Source organism: Crinia signifera, chromosome 5 (genome assembly GCF_055691185.1).
Source record: "Crinia signifera chromosome 5, ASM5569118v1, whole genome shotgun sequence".
Classification (NCBI taxonomy): Eukaryota; Metazoa; Chordata; class Amphibia; order Anura; family Myobatrachidae; genus Crinia; species Crinia signifera.
In genome coordinates, this window is record NC_139221.1 from 157,913,789 (window position 1) to 157,933,518 (window position 19,730).

General features: G+C 42.3%; 1 protein-coding gene across 2 annotated transcripts in view; it reads right to left on the reverse strand.

Annotated features, from left to right (window-relative positions):
- Positions 1–10,579: 10,579 nt before the first annotated feature.
- LOC146080667 (maternal DNA replication licensing factor mcm6) overlaps positions 10,580–19,730 on the reverse strand; it is an 86,877-nt gene continuing 77,726 nt past the window's right edge. Inside the window, exons 16-17 of one of the 2 annotated variants that reach the window (XM_083188173.1) lie at positions 17,835–17,974; positions 10,580–10,796 (exon numbers count right to left, since the gene is read on the reverse strand). In XM_083188173.1, the coding sequence (XP_083044299.1) occupies positions 10,671–10,796; positions 17,835–17,974 (266 nt within the window). In that variant the 3' untranslated portion in view covers positions 10,580–10,670. Of the gene's footprint in view, positions 10,797–14,933; positions 15,015–17,834; positions 17,975–19,730 lie in introns of those variants that run through there. The other variant, XM_083188174.1, reaches the window with a different exon arrangement.

The window sequence follows — 19,730 nt, forward strand, 5'->3', positions numbered from 1 at the left end:
CTACCATGCCATGCATTAGTATGGGGACTTACAAATTATGCCAATAAACAAGTTTGCACTTTTTTTTTTCAGAACATGTGTTTAACTGCCATACTGAGGCCCCCCAGATCTTCACATGATCCTGTCTCAATGTATCCCAACTGACTCAGCAAGTCTTCCTCCACCCCTCCGTCTGTCCACTCCACCCAGCACTGAAACTGAAGCAGCTGCAGTTAGCGGTGGCCAGAAGATATGGAACGAGAAAGCATTGTTTACTGTAATCTGCGGAGTTTAAGGTAACACCAGAGTACAGTAGCTGTATTTAGCCTTAAATAGATATAAACGCAAGGTTGTTAAAAGTCCAGACAATCAGTTCCTCTTCAATAGTGCCTACTCTTAAGCCCTATACCTTGCTGCCTTACCCGTCCCACATACTATTTTGGCTTCCAAGCAGTTGGGACAAAACCACCAGCATACTCATTGATGTTGGGATTCCAGCAGCGGTCTGCTGGGGGTAGTCGGGAAATCAGCATCGGTATTGTGAATGTTAGTGAGGAAGTAAGTACTGATATTTTGAGAGGTTGTAGGGGCCACTACACCATTCAATATAGGTAGACTTCAGCATATGCCGGTAGGGCACATACACTGATTTTAGCTGAAAAGTGCCCCACACATTCAAACAGGCTTGTATCCTGGAAGGGAAAATAAGGGAGACAAGACAAGCCAAGCCACCAAGTGATACCATGTATGCCATGTTTCCAAATTTTTTTATGCACAATGGTTCCATCATGTAGGGAATGCATCTGCAAATACAAAGGTGCATTGTATCAAATGAGCTGTCCAAAACTGCTTGCCTGCATTCCATCAATTATTCAATTAATCAATCAGCTGAAGTGGAGTCTTGGCTGGTGGTACCATCAGGTACAATGCAGGCTTTGATTGCTAGACAATCAGTTGCGTAAGACAGTCAGCTAATCAGCTGCAGCAGGCAGCCAGTCAGTCACCTGCAGGCCCATTGTGACAGTCACTTCCAGGTGGGCCTAACTGTGCTTGTTTGCTGCAGTCAGTTGGATGGGCGGGTGGCGGAGAGGGAGGATGTAAGTTGTGTTTCTCCTGCAGATGAAGGATTTCCTGCGATTGCACCCAAAATTGAGGTCCAACATATACAAACAAACCAGTAATTAACTTAATTTCAAATAAAAGATGAAAACCAGATCACAGATGTTCTCTATGGGAGTGGAGGAAGCTAGATGGGCTATAGAGATATGGAGAAGTTAGTAATGAAACACTTTCGGTAAGTGGTTTGCACAAAAACATCAACTTTTCAAAAAGGATATTTATGTAGTTGTAGGGTGATGAATGATTCTATTATTTAAAAGGTCAAACTAAAAAAGTTACAAAGGGGATCATTTTGTCATGAACGAGCACCTATTTATAATCCTGTTACTTTGTTCTGTGCACCATTTCATCCCAGTTATGCAGAGATTCATCAATTTACCATACACCACACAATACTTATTGGCCCTTATTCTGGTTCGCAAGGAAAAAACAATATTGATGGCGCTGGACTCCGTAATGTGGTTGTGACATCAACTGGTGGTTAATGTTGAAGGTGATGTTCAAAAAAAAAAAAAAAAGTGTGTAAGATTATCAAAATGTCAGAAAGGGTGTAGATGAGGGGAAAACACACGTAATTAGTCGCGTACCAAACATATGTATAGTTAGATTCCGTGTATCAAGGTTTCTTGTAAGGGACCACCTTTTGTATCAAAGATAAAGGGGGTATCAGGCAAAATCCTTTCCCGGGCCACTTTCAGTACCCATTCTGACACTGGTTGTTAGGCTGGGGACACACATAGCAGCTAAGCAGGTCCTGTTTAACGAGACCCAATTGGGCGGAAGGAGGCTGTGTGGGGTCACACACAGTGTTGTGGCCAGAACAGGATCTGACCACTGCATATAGATTTTTTAATGGGGACACGGTCACAAATAATTACACATGCGTCTGCCACTCAATGGGAGATAGTGATCTGCACACCAGTATTGTATTCAGAAAAATGTTTATATAAACTACATCACAAAAGCAGAAAAAAAACAACAAGCACATGGCAGCATATTAGGAAATAAGATCAAGGTGCAGGTTACTTCGCATCCATCACAATGTCATAGTGAATATGGAAACCTGCCACCAGCCTCCAAGCCACGATACTAGACAGTCTGTTTTGGTGGTCCCACCACCTTTATCAAGAGTACATAAGAGAAGTCTTTAGTGCTATATTGTTTATTACTTTAGCACTATATATGTAATTTATGGTTACTATACGGTGAAAGTCATCTACTAATATTGATGCCATCTATAATCATACTAATAGACTGGAAAGGTATGGTTACGAGTCACCTGAAAATTCAAAGCGCTATAATGAACATAAATAAAGTGAATGTGACAAAAAAAAGTGCTAGAAATGTAGAAAGGTACTTCCCCTTTTAAGTATCCATATCCTCCAGGACATAAATGTGTCCAAAAAGCTTTGACGAAATGTCTCAGAGGGCAAAGTTCAAACAGTCCCGTATCCAGTTGATATTCCCGATGGGGGAGATAAGAGATAACAATAGGTCAAAAATAAAGTCACACTGGTGATCCTGTTATTCTTTGTTGCTCTTAAGCTGTACATTAAATAGTGTACCCCACTCACACGTAAAGGATGTAATTAAAACATATAAAGGTTTATTTTCCGTATAGTAGTCATCAGAGCCTTTACAGGGGCGTACCTCTACTCACATGCATACACTATGTTACAGGCTTATAAAGGTATCTTTATTGTAGATATTTATTTGAAACGAGCGTACCCCTACTCACTCTCAAAAGGAGGGGATAACTCATGTAAAGGTATCTTTATTGGGCTGTATAAGTGATCACAACTCATGAAAGACCAGAAAAGGTGTCTGGCATACCCTTCACTCACATCCAAATGAATGTGGAAACACTCATAAAGGTATCTTTTTAGATATCAGGACAGTAGATGTGGGGTAAAGGGAAGGGGACGTTGGGGTCCGCACACACCTATTTGCGGTTTAATAGGTATTCCTATTTTTAGATTCTTCGCCTTAATAGTGTGTTCCGGCGATGGGTGCTATCCTGGCAATATAATAAACATGGGAGAACAAAGAGAAAGAGAAAGAATTGCGCTGTGGATGCACACCAAAAAGATAGTTTCTATTCGGAGACAGATAGTTGGCCCCAAATAGAACAGGTTTCTTCTTAAAATATAACTTTTATTAGTATTTATTAGTAAAAAGAAGAGAGACCCACATCCTGTGCTGATTTTTTTAATATATAGAATCTCACAGGGTGGTCTCCTTCTGAGACTTGTGAAATTTTATGAAGAGTTTAAAATAGACTTTAGACGTACATACACATAACATATATTGGTGACGTGCTTTATGCACGAAAAGATAAGAAAGGTGATTTGGATAGGGATAAAAGGTTTCCCCTAGGCTGGCTACAAATTGTGCTGTAATTAGGTATTGCAGTATATCTTGTGGATTTACTTCCCAATCCAGGAGATGTTATTGTCTCTCAAAACCTCTCTCAGAGTTCTTATTTATGATAAAATTTTAATTTCCACTCTGGAGGATTTTATTCGATGGCGTTTTCTCTCCTCTTGCGGGTTTTAATTCCCGCTTTGCAGGAGTTTATGGCCTATCCTGGTCTATCTCTGGGGTCTTGAATTCCCACTCTGGAGGGGTTTATAATTAGTATACATACATCTAGGTTTGATTCTCAGTCAGGGAGGTGTTCTGTCTCTCAAAGTCCCTTTAATTGGGGGGGGTTTAATTTCTCACTTTGAGAGAACTTGTCACCTCAAGAGGTCAGCACTCGTCAGGTTTGTGGCTCTGAGGAAGCAAAGCTTGTGAAACACGTGTTAGCCTTTGGCTGGCTACAAATTTTTCCAATCATATTTAAATGGTGACACTTTGAAACAATAATGCTGTAAAAATGTACTTGTAGATACTTAAGTCAGGGAAAGTGTTCTGTGAATACTGAACCTTGCATAGGGAAAATCAGCTACAAGAACAATTGTAATTTGTCAGCACTAGATATCATTAATCGTACTTCATTGATCACTACTTACAGCCAATTGTGCTCGAAAATAGATCTCACCTTAAAGACATTAAAGATGTTTTGAATAAGATGAAGGATGTTGTGTGGGACGATGAATGTTTCCTGATTACGGCAGATGTAACGTCCCTGTATACTATCATAAAACATGGGGACGGTATACATGCTGTCAAACAAGCCTTGAATAATACTAATATCACTGCTGATCTGCAAAATCTATTGATACAGGGAATTGAGTTCATCCTACTCAATAACTATTTCAATTTCAATGGTAGTTTTTACATTCAAGAGGTCGGTATGGCCATGGGGACCAGATTTGCCCCCCAGCTATGCAAATATTTTCATGGCTGGATGGGAAAACCTTATAGTATGGCAAGGCCATAGCTGGGGTGCAAATCTGGTTCAATGGTGGCGCTATATCGACGACATACTGTTTGTGTGGAGGGGACAAGAAACAGAACTTAATGAATTTTGTAAGTACCTAAATAATAATTGCCTCAACATCCAACTTACATTTAATATCAGTAAAATTGAGGTCAATTTTTTAGATTTAAGAATTTTTGTGGAGAATAATAAACTGGAGACCACAATTTATTACAAGCCCTCAGATTCAAACTCATACATTTGTCCATCCAGTAACCACCTGAAGAGATGGGTATCTAATGTCCCCAAAGGATAGTTTGTGCGCTTGAAGCGTGACTGTTCAAGTTCCAACAATTTTGAAGTTAGTGCTGAAAAAATGAAAAATAAATTCTTAAATAAAGGCTATGATGGCACACTACTGGAAGTCGCCCTGGACGAGACTAGATCCCTCTCAAGAGAGGAGCTCCTTAAAGATAAGCCTATCAGCGATGTCCCTAACACTCAACACTATACAGTGGCTTTCAGCACACAGTATAATGCCTATCACAGGTTTATTGAGCAGGTCTTTAAACGGAACTGGAAACTTCTATTAGAGGATCCAGTTCTAGCTGACATCTTGCCTAACAAACCTAAATTTGTGTATAGACGAGCTGCAAGTCTTAGGGATAAATTAGTAAAAAGTGCATTTATAGAACAAAATATCATTTCGACACGTAATAACGGCTTTCACCGCTGTGGTGACTGTGCCATGTGCAAATCATGTCCATCATCTATTAGAAAGTTTACAGCGATTGAACTTAATCATTCTGTTGTTAAGCCGAAACAATTTATTACGTGCAATTCGAATTACGTGGTCTATGCCATCAGATGTTCCGGTGATAAATTATATATCGGCAAGACTTAAAGAAGTCTTAGAGTTCGTCTTGCCGAACATGTTCGGAATATAAAAAAAGGTTTTAAAGAACATCCTTTCTTGCAACATTTCTTAGAAATACATAATAGCTCCACAAAGTCTATCACTGGCTTTTGGGGGTTGGAGATGGTTAAAACCAACTGGAGGTATAACAATAGGGATGTTCGCCTTGCACAAACAGAGATGCGTTGGATCTTTAATTTGTCCACTCTATCCCCTGGTGGCCTAAACCACGATTTTGAATTAAAATGGTTTTTGTAAATATTTTAAATATTTTAATGACTTCTTGATTATCTATCCTGTAATTAATGTCATCTGTACTTTTTGTATTTTTTGCACTTTTATATTATGTGAATGGAGAAAGCATATTTTGGAATGGAGACTCTCATTAAGAATCCGAAAAATTCTTGATTCCTATATATTTACATTACTGAAGGATGCCCAACCAGTCACTATATCTCAATTTTGTGTTATTTTTTGGTGCGCTATCTTTAATATAAAGTGTTCATTATTTATGTCCCATAGCGCTATCTTACTTCCGGCTGTGCGTTCCACAGACCGGAAGTGTTATATGGTGCATCGGTTTAAATGACCCGGCCATTAGAGATATCGGTGTTGCATATTACTGTATCCAGACGCAAATGCACCTTCTAACTTCCGGCTGTGTGTTTCACAGACCGGAGGTTTGTTTGGATGCACCTAGTGACTGAACCAGCCGGGAGACACGTGTTCTATACGACACTTCCGGCTTTTGCGTTCCAAATCACGGAAGTCCTTCGCGATGGTGCGTTCCACTGTGGGGAAACTTGTTATCTATAGCCTGCTTAATACCACGCGTTTTATGATAAGTCCCCCCAGTCTGTCCGCTATTGTAGCGACATTATTGGACCATGTCTATGTATGTTATTAGACCCTTTTTGATTTTCTAAATTTTAATCACATTAACCCGGAAGTGCTTTCTCCATATCCTATTTAAACCACTGCCTGTTCACTCACTCTCTACCTTGAAAAAGGCTGCTGTGACAGCCGAAACATGTTGGCAGAGAAGTGAGTTTTTATCTTTTATCTTTGTTTTTATTATATTGGACTTTCTGCGTGTGGCTATTGGCCAATTGGCCACATATCAGGTGTACCAATAATAAACCTTTTTATTGAGACCGGTCCTCCTTTCTTTTATATACTACACACCCCCGGGATGGGGTTGACAAAGATCTGAGAGACCTGGCTATATTCAAAAGAAACCTTTATATGTGTATCCCACCTACCCACACATTGAGTACGGTAGGCATCTGCAATATCTGGATATTTTTGTACTGTGTGTGACCAAAGATACCTTTATAAGCGTCAAGCTCCTGTACATACAGTGAGTACGGTACGTCATCTTGGACACTGTTCCACTATCTTGGTACTCCAGCTATTTTCTATCTGCACGGGTGGATCCCTTAAAAAAAGATACCTTTATACACCTTTACCACACCCCTACCCTGTAAGTTTGGGTACGAATCCCCCCACTAAGTGTTTTTTAGACACCCCGTTTTTTTCTCTTGGAAAAATCTAATACGTTTTTTTCATATATCTTTTGCCCTACATCACGAGCAATACACATTTCAAGGGACATACCTGTTCAGCGCCGTCGAGACCCTTCTTCGTTCTACATTACAGAAATGGTCGTTCAGATGTCTTGAAAAAGGCTCCAAGTGAGCCGAAACGCATTGACCAGGGGACCTTGTTTTTTTCATGCATCCTGAAGCCCACCAACCACGGAGGTAACTTTTGGACTCTAACACCATTCACTTTGTCTGGACCTTACCATCTATTGCAGTGAGTGTGCTGTAGTTTCTTTTGTTGCCTCCTGGTTTTTGGGGCTCAGCCTGCTTTTTTTAAATTTATGTTTTTTTAGAAATGTTTTTTTATATTGCCAATTTCTGTAACGTTTGTTGGAATTTTTTAGCCCTATTATGGGTTTTGTGTAATAAATATCCCCTCCTTTTGAGGGTGAGTAGGGGTACGCTCCTTTCGAATAAATATCTACAATAAAGATACCTTTATAAGCCTGTAACATCGTGTATGCATGTGAGTATAGGTACGCCCCTGTAAAGTCTCTGATGACTACCATACGAAACCTTTATATGTTTTAATTACTTCCTTTACGAGTGAGTGGGGTACGCTATTTAATGTACAGCTAAAGAGCGAGAAAGAATAACAGGATCACCAGTGTGACTTTATTTTTGACATTGTTATCTCTTAGTCCAGTATCCAGTTGATATTCCCGGTGGGGGGGGGGGGGGAGGAGATGTTTGAACTTTGCCCTCGGAGACATTTCCTCAAAGCTTTTTGAACACGTTTATGCCCTGGAGGATATGGATACTTAAAAGGGGAAGTACCTTTCTCCATTTCTAGCACTTTTTTTTGTCACATTCACTTTATTTTTGTTCATAATAGCGCTTTGAACTTTCAGGTGACTCATAACCATACCTTTCCATTTCTGCTCAGGACTGCAGGTGTCAGTCCTTTGAGTCCCCTGATCACTCAAAGTCGCTAAAGCGCAAACTTTGTTACATGCACTTCTTTCCAATACTAATAGACTGGTATATAGTATAACCTACAATATATGGGAGAGAGTATTTACCCTTACTTTTAGCTTTATTTTGTGTATATCCTAGTCTTCTGATTGTTTCTCAGTATTTTTGTGTATTATCACTTATTATTTAAAAATTTCTTTAAGTACGTTTATATTTCACATGACTTGGAAAAACTTTCTGGTGGAGGATTCTGATAATGGGGTCCCCGGGTGCAGACCTATAATTTTAACAGACTTTTAAACCTTTACTATAATTATGGTGTGATCTCTCTTTAATTGCATATACTTTTTATAGGTACTAATATATTCTATTCTAGTGGACGTCTCGTTGTACACTGGATGGTGTGTAGGGCGTCGGACCAATACAAGTGGTCGCGTTGACAGCGCCGCCTTTTTACAACATTTTACAGGGTGAGTAATGCCCTTGGCTTTTCCCTATTCGTCATGACCCAGCCAGCTGTGAGCAGAAGCGGAATTGCAGTCCACTGACGCTTCCTGCGTTTCACAGAGCCGGAGTCATGTGCGTTTGTATGTTGTCGTGGAGATGCACACATGTAAGGTATGTCTGGTTAATTTTGGCAGTACCTGGGGCTCTATTTATATGCCAGTTGGTCAGTATTTTGTGTACCCTTGATAAAGGTGGTGGGACCACCGAAACAGGCTGTTGGGTATCGTGGCTTGGAGGCTGGTGACCGGTTTCCATATTCACTATGACATTGTGATGGATGCGGATAAGTAACCTGCACCTTGATCTTATTTCCCAATATGCTGCCATGTGCTTGTTTTTTTCTGCTTTTGTGATGCAGTTTATATAAACTTTTTCTGAATACAATACTGGTGTGCAGATCACTATCTCCCATTGAGTGGATGACGCATAAAATTTATATATCTATATATATATATATCCAGTGCTATTTTTCAGCAGGAACCAGCAGGAACTCAGTTCCTGAACCTCTAATTAAATATGACGTCATTAGAACTGAAAATGTACTTTCCATAAGATAAGTTTTATTTTAAAGTCACATATGAGTGCCTTTGTTTCTAAATACAATATATACATCTATCTCTCCCTCCCTTTCTCTATTATATATGTTTTTATTTATTTAATTGATCCACCCCCAGACCTGGAGTTCCTAAACCCAGTGGCGTAACTATAGTCCCGCAGCCCCCGCGGTGGCGGGGAGGCACTAGGCAGGTGTGGGCGCCTGGGGGGTCTGCGGGACTATAGTTATCACCTGGTCCCGGCTCCCAACTCCTGCCCTCCCCCTCCTTACCCCATTGGCGCCGGCGCCGCTGCCTCTAACCCGACACGCAGATCTGCGTCGGGTGACGGGCGGTCCCCGGCTCCGGCTGCAGTGGTAATATAATAAGAGACACTCGGAAAATGGCTGCCCCCATAATGCTGTATGGGGGCAGCCATTTTCAGAGTGTCTGTTATTATATTAGCACTGCAGCCGGAGCCGGGGACCGCCTGTCACCCGACACAGATCTGCGTGTCGGGTTAGAGGCAGAAGCGCCGGCGGCAATGGGGATGGGTAAGGAGGGGGTTAATATTTCGGGGGGGCGCCCGAAATGTCCGGCGGGGGGGGGGGGGGGGGCGCAAAAAAAGTAGTTACGCCTCTGCCTGAACCTATTTTTTCAGAAAAATAGTTCTCTATATATCTTTTGTATGCCGAGTGCCATGGGAATTCCCATACATCAACTAGGGAATTATAAAATGCAACTTTTAATAAGAATTTATGGTACTTGTGAGTTATCCGGGCTGCCGATTTCTAAATCGGGTCGGATCGGGTACATCGTATCGCATCGCATGCGACCATCGGATGCAATGCCCCGATTTTTCCATAGGAATCAATGTTAAAATGGACTGAGTCCATTTTAACATGGAATTCAATGGGAAAAAGGGGTCCTTTTCATACTCCTACTATCCAAGTGGGCATGGAGTTGGATATAAACCTGTGGCGAGCGTAGCGAGCCACCGAGCCCGAAGCGTGGCGAGCGTAGCGAGCCCCGCGAGGGGACACAGAATACCGTCCCCTCGCGGGGCTCGCTTCGCTCGCCACGCTTCGGGCTCGGTGGCTCGCTACGCTCGCCACAGGTTTATATCCAACTCCATGCCCACTTGGATAGTAGGGGTATGAAAAGGACCCCTTTTTCCCATTGAATTCCATGTTAAAATGGACTCAGTCCATTTTAACATTGATTCCTATGGAAAAATCGGGTCATCGCATCCGATGGTCGCATGCGATGCGATATCGCATCGCATCTGATTGTATGCCTTAACTTAAGGCATACAATCAAAAAATCGGCAGCCCAGATAACTCACAAGTACCGAATTTATTAATATACCAATACAGTGCCCCCTTACAACGCAGATCCTTTTTCTTTTTTTGTGTATAAATGAAATTGGGAAGCACCCCCACCACAGAAATAAAGATTATTCTGGGGCGTGCCAAGACATTGCCATATGACACACTAGTGTTTAGATATACCTTGCCCTATGTGGGGGCGGACCTTAATGAAATATCCATTTAGGCAAGGTAGTGGATGCAGGTCTACTAAGATAGATATATATTTTTTTTTTCATGGTGAACGATCAATCATGTCTGCTAATGAGAAAAGAAACTATTTAAATATTGCTTTATTTCAGATATTACAAATGTAAAATAAAAAAACATACATATATTATTTTTTGTATTGCAGACCTTTAGGCTTTAATCTTCTAAAACATAATTTGGATTGACAACTAAAATCCCATCCTCTGAAGATTTTCCACCGTCTTTCTGATAATCATCTATTTCTTTTAGGTTCGCATCATTCAGTTCTAACAGTATATGATCCTTTAAAACAGAAAGTATATACAGTATGTAAGAATTTGGTCTTGGAAGACGTTAATGCTATGTTGCAGAATTCCTGAATTTCCAACAGTACATTCCAGGTCTTAAGTATGTTCATTAGATTTAACCATCTGGACTCAAGCATGGATTCCAGTAATAATAAAGTCACATGTGCTCAAGCACAGATAACCTTAAAACCTGGACTGCACTGATGAAGTTTAAGGGGAAAAAAAACCTGCTATATTGTATAAAAATCATTGACAGGGTTAATTTTACATAACATAGTGTAATACCGTAGCTGCTAAATAGATCAATGCTAGAATTCAGAGCAGTCACATACACACACACAAAAATATATATTTTAGGCTGGACAAATACTCCCAAATGATACCACTCACTTGTTCCACCAATCGTAGCAATAAATAGAAAACCCTTTATAAAGGTTCAGTGCAGACTTTCTGTAGGCACTTAATTACATCATGTAAATTGTAAGTTATTGAAACCCAGAAAGTGAAGTATAGCCATAATGGAATTGAATAACTGAATGCATAATAAAAAAAACAAAAAAACAAGACCTGCACTTACAGGTGCTCGGATAGGAACTCATCCCTGCTATGTGTTAGAAGTAGTCGCTAGTAAGATCACTTAATTTTTCCTTTGGGACTCCACTGATCTACTGTGATTTCATAATCTGCTGACTAGTAATACTTAGTTGAAAATCTTTTTTCCATGATGTACACACTCATCATTGCTCTGTTTTGTATTGAGTGAAACGTGTGGTGTCACAAGGCACACTCCACCCCTGGGTCTATTCTCCCTTATGGGGGTCCATGACGCAAGGGACCTTGTTGTGCCCCCTGCCGGCCAGGATCCCGCTGTCATAATAAACCCTGCAGGTTTTGCAGTGTTCAGACTGTGTGCAGCGGCTTCACACTGCTGGCATTCGGTTATGATTTCCTATGCATCTCAGATGCTTGTGATCAGATCTTATGTGCTCTTTAATTATACTGGTTTGAGGCTAGCTTTTAATTGGTGCCTGCATATGAAAGTTGCAGCTTTCAGCAGCAGTCTTGCCTGTTAGTGTCCAAATGCTAGTGTCAGATGTACTGCAGTCCGATTTCATGATTCTGCATTGATTGCAGTTAAACAGAACTCCTCCTCTTAAGTGACCCAGATTCTGCCTGGGCCAAACTTTAGTTTGTGTCCTAGATCTTGCTTAGTACTCTCCTTTAACAACTACTGTAAATGGATTTCCTCCTACGGTCAGTCCATTGCTTGGCCACTCATTTTTTCTCATTACCGATACTTACTTTTGCATTCAACTAATTTTAATTTCTGCACAAATCATTTTGCTTACTATTGTTAACATGTGTTGCTGGTTGCCTTGGGTGTTAAATTCTAAATGTAACATCCTCCCACTGATCTATTTTTGCGGTACTTATGTAGTATCTGGGCTGCCGATTTTGTGATTGTATGCCTTACCTTAAGGCATACAATCAGATGCGATGCGATTTTGCATAGGATTCAATGTAAGAAGGTCCTGTTCATTTCCCCACTATCCAAGTGGGCATAGAGATGATTTTATATAGCGTGGCGAGCGCAGCGAGCCACCGAGCCCGAAGCGCGGCGAGCGAAGTGAGCCCCGCGAGGGGACGCATATTTCTTAAAAAGTATTCTGTGTCCCCTCGCGGGGCTCGCTACGCTCGCCACGCTTCGGGCTCGGTGGCTCGCTACGCTCGCCACAGGTTTATATCCAACTCCATGCCCACTTGGATAGTGGGGAAAGGAAAAGGACCCCTTTTTCCCATTGAATTCTATGTTAAAATGGACTCAGACCATTTTAACATTGAATCCTATGGAAAAATCTTGACCATCGCATCGCATACGATTTGGTCGCATGCGATGCGATGCGATTTTGCATAGGATTCAATGTTAAGAAGGTACTGGTCATTTCCCCACTATCCAAGTGGGCATAGAGTTGATTTTATATAGCGTGGCGAGCGCAGCGAGCCACCGAGCCCGAAGCGCGGCGAGCCCCGCGAGGGGACGCATATTTCTTAAAAAGTATTCTGTGTCCGCTCGCCACGCTTCGGGCTCGGTGGCTCGCTACGCTCGCCACAGGTTTATATCCAACTCCATGACCACTTGGATAGTGGGGAAAGGAAAAGGACCCCTTTTTCCCATTGAATTCTATGTTAAAATGGACTCAGACCATTTTAACATTGAATCCTATGGAAAAATCTTGACCATCGCATCGCATACGATTTGGTCGCATGCGATGCGATGCGATTTCTAAATCGGACGCCCAGATACTACATAAGTACCATTTTTGCATTTCAGCTGCCCCCTCATTATCCAATCTCTTGTTATACAATTGATTGTTGTAAATCAGAAAAATATATTATATATATATTTATATCACCCTACCCCCCCCCAATTCCACAAATTTGTTGTGACCAGATTAGGGCTATGCCATATGATATCAGTTTAGGACAGTACTGGCTGGGGTTTCCAACTTCTGTTTTCCAATGATCCAGTGGAAGACCGAACTATAAAGCCTCCATGGACTTTGATACTAGCCAACTGTGGGAAGTTAGTGTCTACAGTGCCTTAAGGCAGAGGTTCCCAAATTTTCTTGACCAGGGCACCCTGGAATATCAACATTTGTTCATGGCACCCCTAGTCAAAAAAGTTTATGGATAAATACAAAAATAAGGTAAATTGTGCTGAACTGTCCCCCTCAGGTTCAGTTATGTGGTGGGGTCATGGCTGTGGTTCTAATTGTCCACATTTTATGTTTGGCAGCCACCAGAACTGGATTTGCCCATCACTTTGAGCATAATTAATTTGTTTTGGTCATTGACCCCCAGCTCTAGGCACGCTTAGGCACACCGTTTGGGAACCACTGCCTTAAGGTAAGTTGGATTAGTAAGGGTTTACCATTAGTCGAGTTGAACACTAAGCCCTGTTTGTGCATTGGAAACCTTCGGTTTGCCTTTTGAATGCACTAGGGATATTGGGACATCAAAAGCATACCTGTAAGCTGGCAAGGTAAAAGAAGCTCAATATTAATCTAGTATCCTCACAGTGTGTACCCAGATTCATACAACATTTTCTGAAGTCGGGGATAGTGTTAATGTTAGCATTGTTTGGTCTCTTTAATAAAACTTAATTTTTACAAACCGGAATTAAGTCTTAAGAAAATCAGTTAATATACATAATAAAATCTATGCAATGCAATGAGCATTTCTGAAAAAAGGGAAGATTGTCAAGTGATTTAGAGAGGCAGCAAATCGGTAATTCTCCTGGTGACGCATGGGACAACTAGACAAATTTAAACATACTTCTCCAAAATACCAAGATTATAGTAGGTCTTAAGTTATAAGAGTAAGGGGGATGCAATGTGCCGCCGCTATTTCCGACGTGGGAAATAGTGGCGGCTCCCTATTCAATGCTGTCATTAACGACATCATTGATGCGGGATCACGGCAGAACGGGCCCGACTTCAGAAGCTGTTGTGCCCGTTCTGCCGATAACGGCAGTGGATTGTCGCAATCCTGGCCGCAGATCGACAATTCATGGCCGTTTTTGTGGCCACGCCCCCTTTGCCCCAAGCGGAACATTGAATCCAGTCTGTCGTTATGCGGTCGATCTGACCGCAAACGGGCCAGGATCACGGCTGTTGGCGGGGATCGACAGCCGTGATCCCAGATTGCATACCCCCCTAAGGCATTGCTACTAAGCAATTAAGTTTCCATATAACAATTTATTTACAGACCACTTTTAAAAAAATTAAAAGCTCGGCATGACCACATTCATCTAAGTTCTAAAGAAAATAAGATCTTCAAATAAGTGATTTTAAGAAGGAGTTTAAGAAAATATATATGGTTTTATTTCTGAAAAGGTGTTTCCATGGAAGTATTTTGCCACCTCATTTGGCAAGGATGTTGAGTGCATAAGAGTAAGAGCCAATTCAATTGTGACAATGAGCAAAAAGGCCAATGTCCCCTACTGTGCAACCTGCTTATGATTTTGCAGAACTTGAAAAGTCATTCATGGGGAAAGACATTCCATGTAATGGGGAGGTCTGGAAAAAAGCAGTATGTACTGTATTCCAGGAATATCTAAGTTATGTACATGGAATTAAATACACACCAAGTAAAGAAGCAAAGGTGTATCAAAATGCTGTTTCATCCAATAATTAATTTGAGTTCCAAGTCACTGAAAATAAAAAAAATAAAAAAGGAAACAGATTGTTGGTAACTTAAAATGGACAGCAGTATCCTTGGGAGGCAACGTAGGCTATTGGGCCTGAAGTTGGAGTTTCAGTAATGATTCAGCACAGTAGACAAACAGTGGAATTGGCCAACACAGGAGGATAACAAGTTGTTTTACACCCAGGACAACATTGTAAGAAAGATAGGGTACTTGTGTATTATCTGTGCGCCCGATATATCGCATTGCATGCCACTAGTTAAGGCATGCGATGGGACCCGATTTTGAGCCTTTCCCGGGAGGAGTGTACAATTTTAATATCGCATCACATGCTTTAACGCACATGTGTTCAACCTGTGGCCCTCCAGATGTTGTAGAACTACATGTTCCAGCATGCGCCGACAGTTTTGGCATGCTCTCATAGGAAAAAATGTGGCAATGCATGTTGGAACATGTAGTTTCACAACATCTGGGAGGGCCATAGGTTGAAGACCCATGCTTTAACTAGTGGCATGCGATGCGATTATACCAGATATAACATTGTACAGGCACCCGGATGCCTGATTACAATGTTAAATGCACCCCCAGACCCGATTTTTAATTGTACACCCACCCTGATGGGTGATTACTATGTGAAATGCCCCCCCCCCCATTGTTAACGCCACCCCAGTATCAACGCCAACCCGAAGCGTGGCAAGCTTTTTCATACCCTCACTATCCACGTCGGCGTGGAGTTGATTTTATATAGTGTGGCGAGCGCAGCGAGGGGACGCGTATTACTTCACATGTATTCCGCGTCCGCTCGCCACACTATATAAAATCAACTCCACGCCGACGTGGATAGTGGGGGTATGAAAAGGTCGGAGGTCGCGTACCGCTGTGCTCGCCACGCTTCGGGTTGGCGTGGATAGTGGGGTGGCGTTAACAATGGGGGGCCATTTAACATAGTAAATCACCCACCAGGGTGGGTGTACAATCAAAAATCGGGTCTGGGGGGGCATTTAATATAGGATCAGGCATCTGGGTGTCTATGCGATCAAAAATCGGGTCCAATTGCGTCGCATCGCATGAGATATGATTGTATGCGATGCGACGCGATCTTTTAACGTGCGATCAATAAAAATCGGGCGCCCAGATAATACACAAGTACCGAAAGATACAGCCTCTAGAAGTTGCAAATGCAAGAGTACTGTATACGGCTTTCCAGATTTAGTTTGATTTCTATGACACATGGTCCAGACAGGCAAAGTACAGGTCCAGCCCAGATAGAGAAAAATTTGGAGGTCCTGGTCCAGCCCCGCCCCGCCCATTCTGGTCTAGCCCAGACATACTAATTGTATCCCAGGTCCAGCACAACAAGCAACTGGAGGGGGGTTTCCAGGTCTGGACCACATATAGAAAACAGGTATTAGGTTAGCAAACAGACAAAAATGAATATTCCCAGGTCCAGGAAAGACCATCAAAAAGTAGGGGCCAGGTGAGCCACAAACAAAGAGTTCATTATCAGCCCAGACAATGGGGGTTGAGGTGTCTAGGTGCATCCCAGACACACACAGTAGGTTCCGCTTGGATAGATGGAAAGTTATGATCCATAAAAAAAAAGACAGAAAGAAGGGAGGGCCAGACCAACATGGTGGAACCAAACAGATAGCATTGCGGAGGAGATACAGATAGCATTGCGGAGGAGAACCCAATGAAGCAGAGGTAAGGTCCACATCAACAGAACTAGATAGGAGACCTCAAGATAGACAAACATGCCTATGCAGACAGGGGTTCAACCCAGGCAGAAGGAAGGGTCTCAAGTACAGCCCAATCCAATTCCAACCCAGACAAAACATGTGTTCTCAGGCCAGGCAAAGTACCAGGTACAGGCCAAACAGTCTATGTCAGGTCTGGCCCAGACAGGTGGGGGTTCAGGCCCAGCAAAGAAAAACAATGGTAGGGGACACAGACTGGACAAAACACCAACAATAGTGAGGCATCAGACACAGTGGGGACCTAAAATTAGGTCCCTAAGAGTCAGACATCTGGGAGGCAAGAGTGGTTATATGTCCAAACTACCCAGCACCAAAAATTAGGCATGTCCTAGAGAACCATGTTTCCAGACCATAATGTGTGAGTATGTATGTGCAATGCAAAATGGGTGTTACAGCAAGAATATTTTTTATTTTTAAAGGGGTGAAGCAGTTGCTGCAACTGGGGTGTTTCCCCCTGCTCGCTCTGACCCTCCTAGCAGCTGCACGGGGGGCTCATCCTGCAACGGCCACCAAGGAGAGGTAGCACTGTATGCCGCCCAGTTTCCTCTGTCCCCATCCCACCTTTGGCTGCACAAGGGGCGCTCTCCAGAAGTTTGTCTCCTGGTGTATATGTATATATGTGTGTGTGTGGGGGGGGGGGGGGTTGTAAGAAGGTTGTAAGTTGTAAGAAAAAGGTTGTCCCCACGAGGGATGTCTCAGACATGGGTTCCGCAGAGGCCACAAAAACAGGAGAGAGTGAGTTAGTGGTCCAACAGAGACAATAAGAAGTGGGTCCAGTTTCAGGGTGTTCAGATGGCTGATGGGTTAGGTTGACATACATATGGTTGACACGTTAACTTTTTTTTTTGCAATTTATGCATACTGTATGTTACCATTCCCTTATCAGTCCACATGGATGGTAAAGTGTGCTGAACTCAGTGGTAGTGGAGCGAGGCACAGGGCCCAAATCATGGTAAACTAAGCCGTACACTAATTGGGCACCAATGTGTCAACATTGGTGCAAAAATAAACTTGTGCCTTTTTGGGAAATTGAAAGTATGTTTTGGGATAGAAAATAGCTTATACTTACATAATGTATTAGTCTGTGAATAACTTTTTCAATTAAACTTTTTCTCAGGATTAATTCAGTTTCGGTCTCAATGTCACTTTCAATTTCTTTAAGATACCAATTAACCAGGTCACTTCTTGTTTGTCTGTTGTCTTCCTCAGCTTAAAAAAAGAATTGCATAATAGAAAAGAAATCAAGAGCAATTAAAGTTAAATAGGTTACAGTTCTCAGAGGACTTTTGACTCTTTTAAAACAGATTTTTAACTCCTAAGCACTGGTTCAAACTTCAGTACTTTTCAAAGCCACAACAGATTTAAGACACAAGTGTGTTAATGTATAATTAGAAGATCTATACAGTATGCAGAGATCACAAAACTTATGCCATGTTCACACTGCCCGTGTGAAATACCCGGCTTTTGGGGACTGCAGCGACGGATCCCGTTCTCACTACCAAGGCAAATTCTCGGGTTAAGCAGTTCTACCCGGTAATAACCTTTTAACACAAGTTTTTTTGCAGTGTGAACGGGAAGGGCCGCCATCAGGGGGTACTGTGGGTAGAATACAAGGAAAGAGAAAGTGTGTCTTGGTGTGGTGCACCATAAGAAATTAATTCAAGCCAATAAAAATTTACTTTTAATTGATTTATTCTAAAAACTGCGAAATATAAAATTAACACAAAAATAGACAGACAAAGTGAGAAATAGTGTGTGTTTAAAAACAGCACATGTGGGGACTTGCTTGTGTGTCTTTAATGAGTCTCTTTAATGATACATTTGTATTGTGTTGCGTCTTTAATAAACAGTATCCATTGCAAATGTGGGACAATTTCCTCTTGTTACATTGGTTACTGCTGTCTAAGCTGTATTGATAAGCTGCTGGCACTTTAATAAGATGATTGTATTTACAGACTCCTCATACCTGTTGCCATTTGGCTTGATAGCCTCAATGTGGCGACACTTTTGTGGCGATGAGGCTTGCTGTTTTAAGATTGTAACGGTTGGTATACAGGCTGCCAATGAGTGTTACTTGAGATAACGAAACAAATATGAACTAGAGTGGTGTATCCACCTAATTTATTAATAATTTATGCAAGGGCATATGATGTGAAGCCTTGGCTTCTATGGTGAAGCCAAGGCTTCACATATGCCCTTGCATAAATTATTAATAAATTAGGTGGATACACCACTCTAGTTCATATTTGTTTCGTTATCTCAAGTAACACTCATTGGCAGCCTGTATACCAACCGTTACAATCTTAAAACAGCAAGCATCATCGACACAAAAGTGTCGACACATTGAGGCTATCAAGCCTATCAAGGCTATCTGCGGTCACAGTCCCGTCTCTCCCAGCGCTGGCTCCTGCTGCTATGAAAAGTGACTCTTAGAAAATGGCTGCCCCATACTGCAGACAGAAAACTGTCTGCAGTATGGGGGCAGCCATTTTCTAAGTGTTATTTTTCATTATAGAAGCAGGAGCCAGCGCTGGTGGAGACGGGACTGACGGCACGGCAGGCAGGTACCGGCAGACAGCAGCGGGTAACTATAGCCCCGCAGACCCCCGGCACCCAAACGTTCTCTGCGCCTCCCCACCACCGCGGGGGCTGCGGAGCTAAAGTTACGCCACTGGTAGGTACTACAGTCCCGGGCCCCAGGCTCAGAGAGGGCCCCATAGAGTGCTACAGCAGTAAGCAACTCTGTGGGCAAACACACTGTTTACATAGGAGGAGTCACGGAAGGCTGCTACTATTCCCCACCCCCAGCTTCTCTCTATGCCCCGAGGTAAGCTGCTTGCTTGCCAGTGATTGGCCTGGGACCGGAGTACATATGTTCTGCAGCAGCTTCTGCCTGAGAGGGTCACGAAGGGAAAAGAGTCAGTTTCCTCAAGGTACAGGGTGTGCAGCACAGCCATTCCCCACC